The 18,201-nt window shown below is 40.3% G+C and overlaps 1 protein-coding gene across 2 annotated transcripts; it reads right to left on the reverse strand.

Moving 5' to 3' along the window:
• Positions 1-7,095: 7,095 nt before the first annotated feature.
• Positions 7,096-17,380, reverse strand: pld3 (phospholipase D family member 3). Of its 2 annotated transcripts, none has more exons than XM_026193214.2 (12): positions 17,249-17,380; positions 13,834-13,920; positions 12,559-12,606; positions 12,237-12,400; positions 11,679-11,859; positions 11,380-11,497; positions 10,777-10,904; positions 9,489-9,686; positions 8,755-8,894; positions 8,350-8,515; positions 8,134-8,233; positions 7,096-7,793 (listed from the first exon to the last, which is right to left on the reverse strand). In XM_026193214.2, exons 2-12 carry the CDS (start codon positions 13,858-13,860, stop codon positions 7,600-7,602), a joined length of 1,464 nt encoding a protein of 487 aa, XP_026048999.1. In that variant the 5' UTR covers positions 13,861-13,920; positions 17,249-17,380; the 3' UTR covers positions 7,096-7,599. The 2 variants fall into 2 exon arrangements, with proteins under 2 accessions (XP_026048999.1, XP_026048998.1); XM_026193213.2 differs by lacking the exon at positions 17,249-17,380 and adding an exon at positions 16,767-16,950.
• Between the last annotated feature and the right edge of the window lie 821 nt (positions 17,381-18,201).

Raw genomic sequence — 18,201 nt, forward strand, 5'->3', positions numbered from 1 at the left:
TTTCTCTGTATGTATTATTGTAGGGTCTACCTTACAATATAAAGTGCCTTGAGGTGACTGTTGTTGTGATTTGGTGCTATATAAATAAAATTGAATTGAAAATTCAATTGAACATAGAATAGATGGAGGAGTAAAACATGGACAGGATGCCAGTCTCTCACAGGGCTAACACAGTGACAGAACATCCCCTCCCACACTCATGACCAACTTATAATTATCAGTTATTCTCACATGTAAGTCTTTAGACTGTGTAAGAAAGATGGGGAACTGGAGGAAACACACAGGTGCATAAAGAAGATATAAGTTCAAGCTGTGAGGTGACCACAAGAAACTTACTTGCTGGAAAAACTGACACAGGCTGAACCAGAACTACATGTACATGCAGGTTAATGCTAAAAATGACCAAAAGGTGCCTTCCTATCATTTCAATGTCTTTAAACAGGTTTGTTTTTGATCTAAACAACATTATCCTAACACTTACGATGTAAGACGACAGCATTATTCTCAAAGCAAAATCCTGTACATACAGTTTCATAGAACTGCTAGTAGACGACCGCTATTCCCCTTCATCTGTCATTTCCCCCCCTCATCCTCGCTTTTTTCCTCATTGCTGTCCATCTATCCTTTACATTTGTTCTGTTACAGTGGAAAAAGATTTAAAATTCAAAGTTGCTGGGTAATTTTGGAGGTAATTGATTCTAAATTATTTAAAATTTGGCATTGAAATCCATCTGGTTGTCATCTTTAATTTTTATTTCAGTAAAAAAAGATTTTATTTTACATTGAGCTATTGCCAGCATCACCATGTGGGAACTGTGACAGATTTTCTGAAGAGGCGTTCTTCATGAAGCCCATCTTGCAAAACATGTTTTGGCAATCCATTTCAGCGCTTCAGGAAAGTATCCTGTACGAGTTAAAGACCTTTAATGAATCACACAAGAGACGCACTGAAACGGCTTGGCGTCAGCTTTCCAGACCCATTAATGACCAACTGAATTAGTCCAATCACACTGAAGAGATTTGAGAAATGATCTAAATCGCTTGATTACATTCAAAGGCACGCAGGGATGAGGAGAAGGGACTATATAGATACTCAGGATAGTTTTCCTCGTCTATGCTCCCAGTCCTGCTGTGAAACCTGACCGGCTGAAAATGAAACACCGAGATAGTAAAAGTACTTAGAACTGGATTCATTTCTGCAATGATTCAGTAATGTTAGAAATGTGCAGCTGATACGCTACTGGATGAAAATTCATTGGTCGTCGCTCCACTTCCACTGTATAGTCAGTGGTTATCGTTTAAGGTTATGCGTTTTCGGGGGGCCAACATGTTGACTGTTATTAGTGCATCACTTGTTGGTTTGAACATACTGAAACCTCAAAATAGCACGTTTAAGTACAAGTGTACAAGATTTTAGATATGGTATAAGACTTAATGGTGTTCACCTGCCAGTGTGAGTCTGGGCTTAGCCTTTAATCATAATGATAGCTCCAGAGTTGTGTCTGCACTCCTGGCACGCAGCGTTCAGACAAAAGAAGATCCACTCAGGCAGAGTGCAATTTCCACATCCCATGGGAGGATTTCTATACATTTACTTGTGTTAGCAAATACTAGTGGTGATTTTTCCAGTCTGTTTTATCAATAAACATGAGGATTAATAAAGACACAAAGTTTATGTCATATAACTGAACATAAATTGGGCTGCTATGTTGTGATTTTGAAACTAATGCGATATAAGAGACTATATGAGATATAGGAGAAAATATTATTTTGAACCACAGACTTTGGCTGATGTTATCTTTCTGTTGCTCATACTCAATTCTTTTTGTTATCTTGGAGCCTGAAAAAATACGACTTTCCCAGTTGGACGTTGACATGACTGCTAATTGGAAGTAGAAAACAAGTAATTAGTCACTCTGACATGACATGCATGCAGCATATCCTCCAAGACGGGCGAATGAAGGCTAGAACAAAGAAAGGAGTCAGACTCTTTCAAACGTCTGACTCCTCTTCTTCTAAGTGAGTGACATGTGAGCCTCTGACCCTTCAGCCTACTCTTTCAGACCATTTCCAGGTGGTGGCAGAAATTTCTCCCTGCACTTTCTTGCTCTAGTTAAGGTATCGACAACACCAGAGAACACAGCCACGCCTGTTGCTGACACTTCCACATGCTGGTATTGCTGTTTCCTCTACCCATTTGTGTGTTGCCTTATTTGAAGGCGATTCAATCAGAGGCGCACATCCTATAAAATAAACCTGTACTGTCACTGATCATCTTCTATAATCCCTTCTCCAGTTTAGACACGCCTGCTTACACTTTTCACTGCAGCAGTACCCCACTGCCATCATTTTCCCTCTATAACCCAAGGTAGGGGGACCTGCAGACCTCTGCAGTTAATTCAGAAAGCTGCTACGTGCCTGGTATCCAGCCATCTCAAGAGTTCCCACACTACTCCTCCTCTCCGATGCTCAGTATAGGCAGAAGGCATTTACTCACAAATGCACGCCATTTATTCTTCTCTCACACTGTATTTGCTTCTGTGGTTAGTTCACAATGCCTATAAATTACACACATTTAGTTTTAATGATTTAATCAGCTTTAATCACACCTATCTCCACAGGAATTAGCAATGACTTCAGCACTCAAACATCACAATAAAGCTTTTTGAGGAAGTAATTAAAAATCTCTACCCCTATCTCACCCTGCCCTGCACCCTCCTCAGTGACAACAGCCATCTGCATGTCTTCTTCACTACATCAGTGAGTCTCTTCTGTAATCTTCCTCTTTTCCTCTCACCTCAAAGCTCCACCTTCACCATCCTTTGCCCAGTATATCCACTATTCTTCATGTTCTTTAACTTTGTCTCCCGGTACTCAGTCCGAGTTGTCCCTCTAATGCACAGGTGTCAAACTCCAGGCCTCAAGGGCCAGCGTCCTGTAGGTTTTAGATGTGTCCTTGTTCCAACACGGCTGATTTAAATGGCTAAAAGACCGCCTCAACATGTCTTAAAGTTCTCCAGAGGCCTGTTAATGAACTAATCATTTGACTCAGGTGTGTTGACCCAGGGTGAAATCTAAAACCTGCAGGACGCCGGCCCTCGAGGCCTGGAGTTCCGCCACCCCTGCTCTAATGTATTCATTTCTAATCTTGTCCATTCTGGTAACTCCAAATGATAATCTGAGCATCTCCAACTCTACTTTGCCCCGAGACTCATCTCCACCCACTCTACCCCGTCCACCCACTCTTCTTCACCTCTCTTGTACTACATCTGTCTCTTTGGATGGTTCACCCCAGGTATTTAAAACAATCCATCCTCACTACTCTTTCTTGCACCTTCACCTTCCCTCTTGCCTCCCCTGCAATAACAGTTATTCTGTCTTGCTTCTGCTTTTAAACCTGGATCACCAAACCTCTAACACCAAACCTTTTCCTCAGTTTTTAATATCCCAAAGCAGCTTAGTATCTTCACAGAAAACACTTAGAGCAAGATCAACGTCACCTCAAACAATCTGGGGCATAAATATTTCACATACAGATGCCGTCTTCCCACTCAGGAGCAAATACTGTTGTTTAATTGTCATTCTCAAGATAAAAGCAAAATGTCACACACACACAATACTTATTATGTTAGTGTTCCCTGCGCGTCTAAGCACCATGGCACTGAAACATCTGCACAAAGAGTAGCAAAAAGAGAAAAATATATCAATCTGTCACAGTGCAGCTAGTAAAAGAGTAATTTGGGTGGTCCTGAGGTTGGCACAAACAAACTGAAGTGGCCCCCTGGCAGCAGAGACTTTTTCCGTAACAGCATTTAGTGGGCGGTGCAGCTTGATGCTGCAGTGATAAGTGCTCCACAGATAAAGATATAAATTTTGTAAGCCTTTGTACCTTGAAAAAGTTTCAAGGTACAAATCTAATTTTACAACCTCACAAAGCGAAGATTACGGACCCAAACATTAAATTAGAGCACATCTTTTTAAATCCCATCCCATCACAGGTGCACCTGAACTCAATATTTTTGAGCAGCTCCATCAAGTGTCCACAGAAGACCTAAACCCAAGCTGCCTCTCCCACCACAGACACACTTCATGGGTCACTGAATGGGTGGAGACTGTGCGTTTTTGGATAGTTAGCCGAGGGACGGAAATAACCTCCTGGGTTGGGCTCTGCTGCGTTCCATGACCACGGACGACTGCATAGTTTACACACCGGGAAGCAACATGTTGCAGATACCTAAGAGGATATGTTTCGGGTTAAGATATATTTATAAGGAACACTACTTTGCAACCCACTATTCTTGTGGGTTTGAGCAGAGACAGGTATCAGCGTGAGGTATCAGGGATACAGTTTATTGTTGGGTATTCAGACCACGGCAAGAGGAGGGGGAACATGCTGTTTCAGGTGCTGGTGACACCATCAAATGATTCCTGAAGAAGAGCAAATGTACTGATCAGAGTTTTGAAGGCTCATCAGATACTTATCTGCTGTGTAGTTTTATAAGGCATTTGTATTTTAATGCACAGAGAGCAGCAGGACTCCTTTTGTATTGGATATCCGGTAGAACAAGGACAGTTAAATCAATTCAGGATGGTTTAAGCAGAGCTCATTGGATCCTGTGACTTACAGGCGTGTTGTTCCAAGTGCAAAATAACATTGAAATCAGTCAGCAGATGTTGAGCTCAGCTGTGGGAGAAAACTGTGTGAGTTTAGTGTTTTGGTGCTATGAATAATCTTCAGAAAAAGAAATTTGGCATAGCTGTTTTGAAACAATTTTTGAAAGGACTGCAAATTGAGGGGCTAATATTATATAATAATATAATAATGTAAATTTTACTTCATTACAATTTCAGTTTTTCCAGTATATTGAAAACCCTCCAATTTAAAAATGACTGTTTTGTGGAGTTCATAAAAGGTTGTTCTTCAAGGACATGTAGTATTCACATGCCTGTATATTGTATATGTATATTAAGTTAAAAACATTGTAATTAATTTGAAAGTACAGGGATCATCTTACTGCACACAGCACTTTCACTGCTGGTGTTTGTAGTGTATTTGAGTTAACAACCACAAACCTACTCAGTAGGTATGTATTTATCAAACAGCACGTATCAGCCTGGTCTGCAGTCAGCAGAGACTGGGTGTGTTCGAGTCTCACATTTGAACCCACCCATTATCAGATCTGGACTCTGATTCACTTCAAAACATGAAAACAAAAACAACTACAACAACATAGCATTAAATACACAGGCTGTAAAAAGCACCGATACTAGGATTTCCTTTTATTTCATAGTAAAGTTCAGTATTTCCATCATATAGGAGCAGCACTAGGTTATCCCCCTTTGGTAAACTTTGATTTCATTGGTCATGAGACTTTTTAGTTTAGACGTTTTATCAGAAACAAATTTTAAAACAGAATCCTGAAATTGAATCTCACAGATCGGACAAGGCTCAAAACTGCACCAACACTGCCCCCCAGTGTTAGACATCTGATACTGCAGCATCACAAATGTGAACCTTCAGGTAGAGCAGCTCAAGCTTAACTCCCAGCATGGTTTTTATGCTTTTAAATAGCAGGTAGTGAGGCTTTGCTATGTGCTTTAGCATTTCATTTGTACGTAGACATGTCTAGCAAGTTCCTCTTACTAAGTTTAGATTACTTAGGAACACTTGGGCTGTTTGAGCAAGCAATAAAATGTTGTGCTTCTCTTTTTTATTGCTTGCCTAAGCTAATTCATTTGGCCCCGAATCTATATGTGTTTTTACAAACTAGGGGTTTTCCAACATATTTGATGAGTTTACAATCCACGCAATTAATTCGGTTTGATATTTCTAGCACTGTAAACAATGTCTCCAATCATAATTAACACATTATAGGGGGATTAAATTTATTTCAAATGGTCAAATTGTGATCAGTGTGTGAAAAAAATATTTTGCACTGGAGTGGTATGGAAGAAGTTTTTATTTCCCTTAGATGCACTGCAGACTTTAGCTTTTATTTGCTTATTTCAACGCAGTCCAGAGAGGATTTTTAAATGATTTTAAATTACAGAAAATTACAAAAGCACTCAAACTCCCTGAGATGAACTGGGATGAAAACTCCCACCGAGGCTGAAGCTGTGATTCACTGAATTGATCCCTTTACACGAGTCACTGCAGGAGACAGCAGAAAACATGACGTTCGCCACTGACCTGACGCCAATGCTGAAACAGCGCCCCCTACAGCTATTGGGAGTACATGATAGAAACCACATGATGAAAGTTAAACATTCATGTCTGACTCCTTTGCTCCGACACTGCGGTAAAACCTTTAACAGTAGATATGGTGTGCATTTGTGTGCATGTTTTTATCCCATCATAACGTTTCCTGGTATATACAATATATGACAGTACAAAAAGCTGCTGATCATACAAACCTTTGCAGCTATGGATGTGAGGGATTCGCTGACTAAACAAACTTTACTCCTCTCACTTCAAGAAATACTAATATGCTGAATGAATTATTTATGTTATCAATCTATAACACAGACTCACTGCAGCTACCCCTCATTACTCAAGGCTGCAGTCTTTGAGGCACTGAAGAAAAGAAAAACACTTCTGTATGCAGGCTGTGTCAGAACAAAAAGACACAACCACTGGACCGATCACTGCATGACCAGTGTCTGCACAGACACGTGGACTGTAACCTAGAAGGAAACAAGACTGCAAACCTTCACCACACCCTGAGTGTTTACTGATCTAAATATATATTTACATTTAATCTATCAGGAAATCAGCAGCTGAGAAGATCAGGGACACCACTACCTTCACCCACAGATTGTTGCAGGAGGTCCTGCTCACACTGACAAATATAATGCGAGACGTGTTAACGTCTTCATCTGCAAATATCTACAAACTAATCCTGCATACACCTTTGCCCATGCTGTGCATGTAAATGAACTCTAAAAATTCCTAAATACTTCCTGCAGTTGGCATATTTCACAGCTCACTGAGCTCAGCTGAATATTCCCAACTTCTGCTGGCATATTTCTGTAGTGCACAAAAAAATGGCCTCAAATTGGCATCTCTGTACCAGTTTAAGAATAAAGAAAAGCAACTGTTTTTGGTGCTATTTTTGGCAATCAAACTTTTGGGGTTTGTAAGTACATCAGTATATTATAACACTGTGATACCAGCCAAATGTAGTTGAAAGTTGAGCTTAACATATCCAGCCAGTATTAGCCCGTTTCATGTTTTTTGTATCCATGTGAATGCTGGTGTGAAAACTTACAGACCATAAGGCAGACAAAAATGCTTGGATAAAATTGAGCTAACAGATCAGCTTCAACGTTACTTAAAACCGGCCTAAAATACAGAGCATATGTTGGACTCTCTTTAAAAAACTGTCTGTATTCTCTCTTTTTTCTGATGAAATAAGAGTGTGGCATTAAACCTCAGCAGTCTAGCAAACACTCTGCTAATAGGTTGCCTGTTGCTGATTTTAAGCTCAGGGGTTTCCACATTACAGCTGATCAATTTTCATACGTTTCGCACTTCACTACTAAAATCAAAGTGCGCTGTGTCGAAGTCAGAAACAATGACTTTGTGTGTCTGTAATGCTGTTAAAAGTAACAGAAGTCTTTGAGGTTTGAGTGCTGGGTGAGAGGAGTGCTGTAGCCCGAGTTCCAGTCCCTCTCAAAGACAGCCTTCAACTGTGATTGGACAGTTGACTCAACAGACTGTGACGCCGTCTGGTTGACAACTAATGCTGAGCCAGCCGTGTTCACAAAGTAGTCTCCTGACCAGTTGGATGTACCTGAAAACAGAAAGCCACAGATTATATTTAAGCACATTATCTTTTTTTTCCTGAAAGACTGATTGGACAGATGATAATAAAGTATGTGTGACTAATGACATGCTTAGAAAAGCAGCCATCAGCTTGGCTTTTAACACCACCAACAAGTATTCAATTTCAGTATCATGATGTATTTTCTCATCTTGATGAAAATCACATTTTTCTGTTTTTTGGGGGATTAATTGAAACTGTAAGATAGGTCATTGAAACGGATTGAAAAAGTTCTCTATGTGTACTCTTTAAGTCATCTTAATGATTTCAAGAAACAAATTTATTAGTAAACAAAGAAAGTGTGCCTCACCTATGTATGCTATCTTGTCCGTCACCATGTACTTATTGTGGTTAACTCTTGCAAAGGGAATCTCCTTCTGCTTGGGGGTGGCAGGCACCACGAAGAGCCTCTAAATAAAGAAAACACAAAGTCACAACATAATGTTTTTACTTTAGGATAAGTGCCATAAGACGTACAACCTCCTTTCCCAGCGGGAGATGATGCTTGACCATAAGAGCCACTCACCACCTGGATGTCGAGGTTATTCTTGGGGTTATAAACCGAGGCCAGAGACTTCAGGAAAGAAAACATGACTGGCTGTGTGCTGTTCCAGCAGCTGATCAGCAGCCGCACTTTAATCCGCTTCTCATATGCAACTCGTCTCAGCTGCGTGTCGATGTCCGCCCAGTACCTGCAGAGGGCGCCACACGCACAGTACAAGCACAATGTTAAAACTTAATGTTTCTCACTTCCTTTCGGGATGATTTGATCAGGATATCCTGGTGTTTTATTGTGCAAACACGTTCATATTAATTTTATTACTGTTGATTTGACTAGAGTTGATGTAGGACCATAAAAGAAAAACAAAAACAAAACAACGATCAACTGTTTTCCTGTAGTTACATTTCACAACTATTAACAAAACTGCACCTTTTAGGATGTGAAAACTCCATGGTGGGCAGGTAGTTCATGACAGCGATGTAGACAAAGCTCTCAGCATCCTCCATCACACTGAGGATGGACTGAAGGTCTGGAGTCCTGCCGGCCGCACATAAGGACGGAGGGGAACTCTGATCGAGCAGAAAAAAAGGATTCAGTTAATTTTAGCAGCATTTTTTAAAATGCAGAAAACTACAATACGCTAAACTACAAATGCACAGTAATGACTGGACGAATGCGCGGCTATGTGGGACTGTGGGTTGATTTAGTAGCCTCAGTGGGACTGTATTAAAAAAAACATTACATTTTAAAAAGGTTTTGAATGTTGAATCCTGGAAACGTGAGCGCTGTAACAGAAACCAAAACTCTGTGCTGCAGATTGTTTTCGAACAGCTTTGGAATCCCCCGGCCCTGCATCGCCCTGAAAGAGGTGTCGATATCTGCCCACTTCTGTGACTGTAACAGAAACCAAGCATTCACATCTTCTTTCAGTACTGATGGCCAACTGTAGAGGAGTCAGAAAGTCACAAATTGTGACAAGTGACAAATTGTGGTTGCACGTTGCATGTATACAAGCGCAACGCTGAAAATGTCCCTCTCTCTGCATGATGTGACCATCTAGAAACACCAGTTATTTCCCATTTGGTCAGAAAGCAAACCTTAAAACTGCTTAGAGGTGATTAACTGGCTCTTATGACTCAACATCAAAAGAAAATCCCGCTCACCGACAGATAGACGTTGGATGGCGTGTTGTTAAGAGGCAGCTGGAGGGGTGTATCCTTGTTGTACATGGTGGAGAACCTCTCTGGCCAAGGTGATGGGATTGACTTGCTCTCCCCCAGAAACCAGTAGGCTTCAAAGATCTTACTGAGGTCTGCTGCCAGGCAGCTGCAGTTGTAGACCACCACACCCAGCTCCTTCACCTGGAGACCAACACTAGAACATTACTTATGTTCGTTTTTTGCTGGTTTTGCATTTTTGAAACTGCAGAAAACAAAGAGGAAATAAGAAAAGTTGTTCCTTCTCTTCTGTCCCAGTTTAGATTTCTTTGTCCTACTGTTAAGCCGGTATCTTTTCTGATTAATTTATCAGAAATATGTTTCTGGGACTTTAGCGCAAGCTTGTAAAAAAAGGATGCGAATGACAGCTCAGCAAAAGTCTGATTGAGAAATGTAAAAGGGAGATGTGGTTTACCACACTGATGGTCCCACATTAAACAAGTGTAGACTAAACAGTTCAGCATGTGACTGAAACTTTATACCAACATAAAAACTTCCTCTTGAAAGCAGAAGAAATGGGACAGAGTCAGTGTCAGTATTCGGGCGGGACTACCGACACTGACGCTGTTTATAGATTTACAGGCCTGTTAGAGAAGCTTCAGATGATTCTTACTGGTGGAGCCCCGTAATTCATCCTGTGTGAAATAAACTGCTTTCTACTTTAAGACCCCCTCCCCACTGTTCCAGTTAAGCCGTTAGTTCACAAATTGTTGTGCACAGACCCAGTGCCGGTGAAGAAAGTGAAGCTAATGTAAATATGTAATAAAATAATAGATTTTTGAGCATATATAGACCATGCTGATTTAAATATATATATATGTATATATATATATATATATATATATATATATATTTTAGGGAAAATTATTAAACGTGCTGAACTTTTGATTATTTCTTATTGTTAGCGGTTGCTGGGAGTGGGTGTGTGGACTTTTTTTTAGCTTTTGAAGAGAGAATCCCACATAAGGTCTGGGCCACCTTTCTTCTGATTGGATGCCCCCGCCCTGATGGGCAGGTGGGCAGTGCTGCTGTTCTCATATTCAGAGGTAGGTGCTTAAGCAGAGGGACATCCACTCCCTTTAACGCCACACCAAGTCAAGAGTAGAAAGAACTGTTTAATAATAAATATACTGATAAGTTTGCTCTGTTTACCTTTAAACACACCGACTGTACTGAGCATCCACCTCTAACAGCATTTACATGACAGTGAGAGAGAGTCTGAGTGTTTGTGTACCTGTGTGAGGGACCTCCAGTCCATGTTGGCACTGCCAATGTAAATATGCTGCTTGTCCACAACCCAGAACTTGGTGTGAAGAACGCCTGTGGTGAGCTCCTTCATGTTTACAGTCCTAATATGGGCTCCTAAAAGTCACACAAAACAAACACTTATTTCCTAAAAACTAACAATTCTGAGGGCTGGAAGCATTTTGGAAGCAATACTGGACAATGATAAATGAACATAACATATTCATTTTAGATGATTTTAGACAGAAGGAAGTGATACTCAGTATCTCAGAATAATCCATTTTGTAAATCAGAATGTTTATCAGTCTTATGCACCAAAAAACAAAAACAAAGAAATAAAAACAAAAAATGGTGCTTATGCATAGTTGTATGTTGCAATACCAGAGTTACTGTTAATGTCGCAGCTAAATAACTCCCATCACAACCAACCAACTTAACACAAGTGTCGATAAGAGGCTCACAGACGTCATATGATGTCCCACACACAGTGAGACATCACAATATGTGTATTAAACTAATTTCATAATAACTCAGACAGCTCAGATCAGTCTGACCCCTGCAGGTGTGACGTTCAAAAGAAGCCAAGAGTCACCTGAGTCGTTGAGCAGCCTGAGGTCGTGCCGTGGCTGTTTCTCCTGCGGTGTGTTAACAGCAATACGAACTGATAAATTCCCCGATAGTTCAGCGAGCCTGTTCAGAACAGCCTCACCCTGTGAGCACGGTGAGAAAATCAGGGATCAGTTATCTGGTTGTTTCACAATAACTGCTTTAGATCAAGGTCAGTCGGCACAATTAAAAGCACTTTGCATCAATTAATAATCAATCATTCTTCAGCATAATTTAATATTAGAGGAAAAGAGAAAAAGAAAACCGCAGACAACTCCAGCTGACCTGATTGGCTGTCGGCTCACGAGTGTGTGTGTCTTTGTTGGTGAGGGTCCAATAGAAGGAGGCGATGTCGACACTGCTGCGAGCCTCGTTCATCAGATTCATCCACGCCTGGAAGATGGATGGATGAGTGGTGCTGGAGTTAAACTCCAGGCCTTCGGGAATGCTCTCCACCAACACGATCCTGGAGACAGAGAAGAGTGGGAGAGTTTTTTCCTCAACGTCCAACGTCAAGAAAAATGAAATTACATGAATTCATGTCAAGCAGATAGTTTAACTAAGCTTTAAACTTTAGCTATGTTATAGAAGAGGCTGGGTAGAGTATGGATAGTAATGAAGATGCTGTTTCATGTATAGTCAAGAATCTGCACTTTAAGTAATTTTCTATTACTGGTATGAAGCTGGATAGAATCATCAGTCAAATTTGATAAAAAGTAAGAAAGTTTGCTGGCTTTGTCATCAAATAAGGTTTTAAAAAGCTTTTTGTTTTCCTGGATATTGAACTCTTCTGCATATGCAGATTAAGCTGGAAGCAGGTGTTGGTTTCTAAAGTAAACTTACCTGCAGGGATCTGTGCAGGACTCCATGTTAGGCAGAGGGAGGCTGATGTCGGGAACAGGGTGGGAAGAGGAAGAGGAGGCCCTCGGTATCAGGAGGTTACAGAGCGCCATGATGACCAGCAGCACACTAGCCACAGTGGCCAGAGCTATCAAACACCTGTAATACTGAGGAGGGAGGAGGAGACGTCCTTAGAATCTGCAGCTCTTGATCAGTGTTTATTTCTTTGTCTTTATTTTTGACATAAACTGAAAAAATCATTGCGATTTATTTATATTGACGAGTAAAAATTCAGGTGTATTTGTGTGTTAGTGCTCTAACTCACCACCTGTGTTCTCCTGTTGGATTCTTGTCCCCGGGACTCATCCTCCAGCTAACACACAAACACAACCACCACACAAGGACACTGTGAGAACATTCGATCCAGACTGAACCATAAACCTCTATCATACCAGACATCCACGGTCTCAAAATCGCCACCTCAATAACTGCTAGCACCTGCTAAAGTCATGGAAAAACCATCATTCTCTGAACACACAAAGGAAAAGAGTTCTACGTCTGCCAGCTTCCTAAACTGGCACTCATTCACCAAATGCTGTCATTAAAAAAACAAGTAACATCATTTAATTTAAGCAGTTACAGTCAATATAAACCTAAAGCAAGAGCACTTCCTGAAACACAATCCTTCACTTCCTCACATGATTTAAAAATTCCCTTGACTTCCAGCATTCGGCACGTCTGCAACATTACAGGAAAAACAACGACGTGGCCAAACCCCAGCAACATGCTTGGGATATTTTTCACAACAAAACAGAACATTGACTATACTGTGGCGCCTCGTTTATCGCAGGAGTTACGTTCTAAAAATAACCCGCGACAGGTGAAATCCGCAAAGTAGCGAATGTTATTTTTTTACAGTTATTATAGACGCTTCAAGGCTGTAAAACCCGTCACTACACACTTTATACACTTTTCTCAGACAGGCATGAACATTTTCACACTTTTCTCTCTTGTTTAAATTCTCTCAAAGTTCAAACCTTCGTAGAAAAATAAGTCCAGTATTAGAGAATGAAACCAAAGGCACCTGCGGTTGCCTTCGACAGTGATTGTTGAGTTTATTGGGGTGAAATCTTACAAACATGCAGTAATGCACTTCAGAGTCACACTGCTAGCGACCAAAGATTTATGTAAATTTGACAAGCTGAATGCATTCTGTACTGTACAGGAGACACGGCACCAGATTGATTGACAATGGTCTACAGCCAATCAGGACGCAGAACACAATGCGCTGTTAAAAAAAACAGCGAGGGCGCGAAAGGTGAACCGCGTCATAGCGAGAGACCACTGTACACAGCTTTATAACTGACCACTTAATTTTCTATGCACAGTGACCAGTGATTGCAAAATCATTAATCACTTTGTCTCACATCAAAGGGGCGACATTTGATTTAAAAAATATAAAGGAAAAGAATACAGTGACGGTAAGTAATAAATAATTAAGCAATAAGTAACTTAAATAAATATTAAAACCGCATCAGGAAATGATTAAAAACTAGGATGTTTGTACACTGATGAAGCCCACATATTAAAGGAACTTTACCTGGTGGTACGGGATGCCGGTCTTCATGTTCACGGAAGAAATGAGCTCCGTCCTGTCAGCTCACATTCACTGTGTTGCTCTGCAGCTCTGAGACCAAACAAGAGGAACAAAACACAAACGTTACTTCAAGTCATCATGTTTCAGGGGTAAATACAAGATGACTCAACCAATCCCGAAGCTGCACCCAAGGAAACTTTGCTACACGGCTTAAAAACATTTCATTCCAAGTTTTGGCTGTAATGATATCTGTAAACAGAACCAGCAGCAGTGGATATTCATTTAATGCTATTTAATGATACATGGCTTTGAGAAAGGACGGACCTGCACAGTTTCTATCGTTCTTAAGAGGTTGTCATTAACTTAAAGTAGCAGTGTAGTTTTCAACAACACAGCAGCCTCAAACACAACCAAACGTGGGACACACACCTCAGCTTGTCCTTTACACACTCAACAAAGAGAAGGTTCTAGGTGTTTTCACCACCACATACACAGAATGAACTGCACCATCTCCAGCACAAAGACAGCTCCAGCTGCTGAAAAGCTGCCTGCAGGGTGACAGGGCCTCTGAGCTTACAGCTAGCAGCTAGAAAAAAGGACCCCCACAAACTTACAAGTACAGAGATTAAGGATTAGTGTATTTTGTACTGAAATCAAATCTGATTAAACACAAAAACGTGATAAAGACAGAATGTGATGCTTCTTTAGATCTGACTACATCAAAGACAGGAAGTGCTGTGACTTGGTAAAATTGCGATATCGCTGAGCTGGAAGTCACAAGAGTCAAAGAAGCATGTGATACTGCATTGCGAAGCAAAAGCATTTTAGCTCTGAGTCATGCACAAATATTTGGAAATCTTTCAAGTCACACTTATGAAAGTTTTTATGAAAGCAGAGCCTATTGTGGTCTATCACAGACATACTGCTATACAGGCTGTCCGACCTGCACCAAGATATTTCTCTACTACTCCCACTATAAGTGCTATTACATTACAGCACAGTGCGATGGCTGATAGCTAGTTTGTAATACACATTGCTCCAAAGTCAATTAAAACGACCGCATCATTTTGAACTTTTAATATAACACACTGAACACATTTATACACTTCAGGCCACTGGAAGTTTTCGCTCCTTATAAAGCTCAGTCACAAACAAGCTCTTTAACATACAGGACATATTTCAGGTAACCGACTCTTCCTGAAAAATGATTTCAAAGACGGGAAACACATTTCCTGCTAGAGACATATTTCTGGTCAGAGAGGAACACGTGACTAATATTTTAGTTTCACACGCTGTTGTTGTTGTTGTTTTAAGCATATGAAGAAATTTCTTAAATTAAGAAAAAGCAGATGAATGAATGTAAATGCTGAATTATTGCTAACACGCTAAAAGCAAGATGGCCCTGACTTCATTACACAAAGAGTCTTTGAGTGTTTTGTTTGTATCAAATTGTAAATTTTACTAGCTTTGACATGTTAAAATCTAATAACAGAACATGTTTAAGGGCCAAATGCATCTAAGAAACACGAGAAGAACACTACGAGTTTTGCTGGTGACCTGGTGGATGTTCAGAAGTTTTTAAAATTTTACTTAAACAAACCACAGAAAGAGAAACTGCTTTGCACGTTCAAGTAAATTTCATACATCTGCTGTCTGATATATCAAATACACCTAAACAGTGTATTTGATTTATCAGACAGCAGATGTATGAAATTTACTTTTCAAGTTGCTGGTTTAGAAGAAGCATAATAGTATTGAACTGGCCAAAATACCTAAAACGTACAAAAAAACCTGTAGTTTACAAACAAAATTTTGTTAGTTCCATACAATGAAACTCACTAAGACCATGATAGAAAAAACAACAAAAAAACAACAACTTTTCAACCTATTTTTTTTTTTGCTTTATAAAATTACCAAAAATAAGATGAAAATGCATCGACTTCTTTTAAGGTCACACAGATGCTTTGTTTTGATAATGACCAATTGCTGTTATTTGTATATAGTCTCCTACAAAGTCCTCTTCTGAAGCAGGGAAACCTCTGACCTACTACAGTTTCCCAGTTTGAAGTAAGCAGAGTACAAAGTGGGCACAAAGTGGAACAAAATATTGTGTTTTCATGTTCCTACTATGTACACTGGCATGGTGGCAGGACAAAGACAGTGCTCTTCTGTTTCTGAGGTGAAATTTTGGAGCTGAATCACAGAGAGAATAAACTTGAGTTGCTTTGAGCAGACTCACTCTGTGATCTCAGTGGACTTATGTCAAACTCCTGTGCCTTCTGTGGGACATGACACACTGAACAATGCTGGAACATCATTATAAGAAACTCGAGTCTGGAACATGTTGAAACTACAGGTCAGCTCTAAGTGTCATACTGTTATAGCACCATATTTAATTTTGTTATTTTAACTGTACTTAATAAAGCAAACCCAAAAGCCCCTCGGCTCGAACTGCATCTGTTAGCAGTGGACAAAGAAGAGTTTGTGCATCTGCGCAGAGGAACAAATGAATTAGAATTAGAGAAAATAACTCGGTGAGGAAGAAGTGACTCGAGATTTTTAGCTCAAGTTGTAGCGAGTGTGTCAGTGAGTGCAAGGATTGCCAAATCACTAAATTACCTCACATGAATAAGACGACTGTAACCATTTTCTGACGTTTGACTTAGACAACACAAGTGTGGTTAGCCAGCAGGAGGCTAAAACATGAATGTAGGTAAATGTGGGTCACTCTGGAGTTCGGCAAAGATCAAATAAATTAAAAACTACACATTAAGTAAAGCACGAATTAATTTACGATGAGGGAAAAGTCTTTGTTTAAACTCCATAACTGCTAACAAACACTGTAGCCTGGATCTGTGTTAGTGAGCCGACGGAGAGTCGCTGACGATGCAAAACAAAAACAGTTCGCTATAAGCTCTAAAGAACATTTAACCCACCTGCTACTATGCGTCCAGGTTACTTACAGTCCCTCACACAGCAACGACGACGTGTGCAGTTTACGTACAGTGGCATTTACGGTTAATATTCATTGTTAGATGCACGGAAATACATAAAGAGAAACACTTTTACAGCACTTGTTTTGTTTCACTGCCGTTTTGGCTACATGAGTGAGCAGGTCATGTGATCCGTGCAATTCAACCAATTAGAGTGGCGTTTTCACGTGACGTACTATATCGGCCTTACTGTAATGTAATTCTCCCCTTTCACCACGAGATGGCGCAAATAACACAGAGAAAGCGCTTACCCGAGTGAAGGATTGACGTTTGAAGAAAATGAATTTATAAGGACATTAAAGGCTTGTCCACTGGGTGAAGTGTTACAGGGTTTGCAGCTCCACCAGGTGGTAAGAAGAATAAACACAAACGCTAACCCCCTTAAAAACGTACTGAAATACTGGGATGGATTCAGAGCATGTTACCTTAAAGCTTTTGACCTTCTACAGCAGAAGCCGAAGAAAGAAGCAGGAACGATTTTGTGAGCTGAGGTCTAACAACTTATCTCCTCATGTCCATCCGCCAGTTGCACTGCGGTTCTTTTTGTCTTCTGACACAGGTGATTTTTGCAGACTTTAGTTTTAACTGAAGGATCAGGTCACATGCTGTATTGCATACTTCTAGCTGAGATAAGCTATCAGTGTTTGACTTAAGCTTGTGACCCCTCAGTTTTATGCAGGAGAGAACAGATAATTGCACTTTCCACATTTTCATTTAGTTTGAGCCCTATATCTTCTGGGGGTTCTTGATCCTTTTTTACTGTCTTATGCATAGTTTCCGTGTTTCACAATGACTGGTGCGGCACTAGTCACATGTTGTGTTACAGTTTGTGTGGGGCTATATTTAGGGCTGGCATCTCAGGGCAGAGTGTTCTGGGCCTGGATCTTCTGTTCTGTTCTCCATGTGCTTGTATGAGCCTCCTGCAGGTGCTCAGGCTCTGAAGACATGCATGTTAGATTATTTGGCGATTCTAATCTGGCCTTAAGGATATGGAATAAAGTGCACTGCAGTGCATATGTGTTTAAAAGTAAGCATGAAAACCTCTTTATTCATCACCAAAAGAGGTAAATAGCAACATAAATGAAATTAACAAAAATATACCCACATCAGCTGACGTAAATCCAACTAGCCAAATCTCTTGTTACTTTACATGTATGGTTTCAGTTGTAATAGTAATACTAATACATTTCTTCTTGTTTACTAGCTTTGTCAGCATATCTAATAGTGTAAAACGTGTGCATGCCTGTCTTTGTTTCTTCTTAGCTCCTATGCAGCTGTGCACAGTTTTAAGCAGGACTGACGATAAACTCCAGACAAAGCCCTGAAGGTGTTTGCACAGCCACAAAATAAAGAGGCTGGTTAACAGTTTTACACGGCA

The sequence above is a fragment of the Astatotilapia calliptera genome, chromosome 14 (genome assembly GCF_964374335.1).
Source record: "Astatotilapia calliptera chromosome 14, fAstCal68.1, whole genome shotgun sequence".
NCBI lineage: Eukaryota > Metazoa > Chordata > Actinopteri > Cichliformes > Cichlidae > Astatotilapia > Astatotilapia calliptera.

Bases quoted from the DNA above. Each gene is read 5' to 3' on its own strand.
- pld3 (XM_026193214.2), bottom strand. From the start codon at position 13,860: ATGAAGACCGGCATCCCGTACCACCAG. The intron at 12,401-12,558 runs GTGAGTTAGAGC...CTCCCTCCTCAG, and splicing joins CCAACAGGAGAACACAGGTG to TATTACAGGTGTTTGATAGC. The intron at 9,687-10,776 runs GTACACAAACAC...GTTGGTCTCCAG, and splicing joins ACTGGAGGTCCCTCACACAG to GTGAAGGAGCTGGGTGTGGT.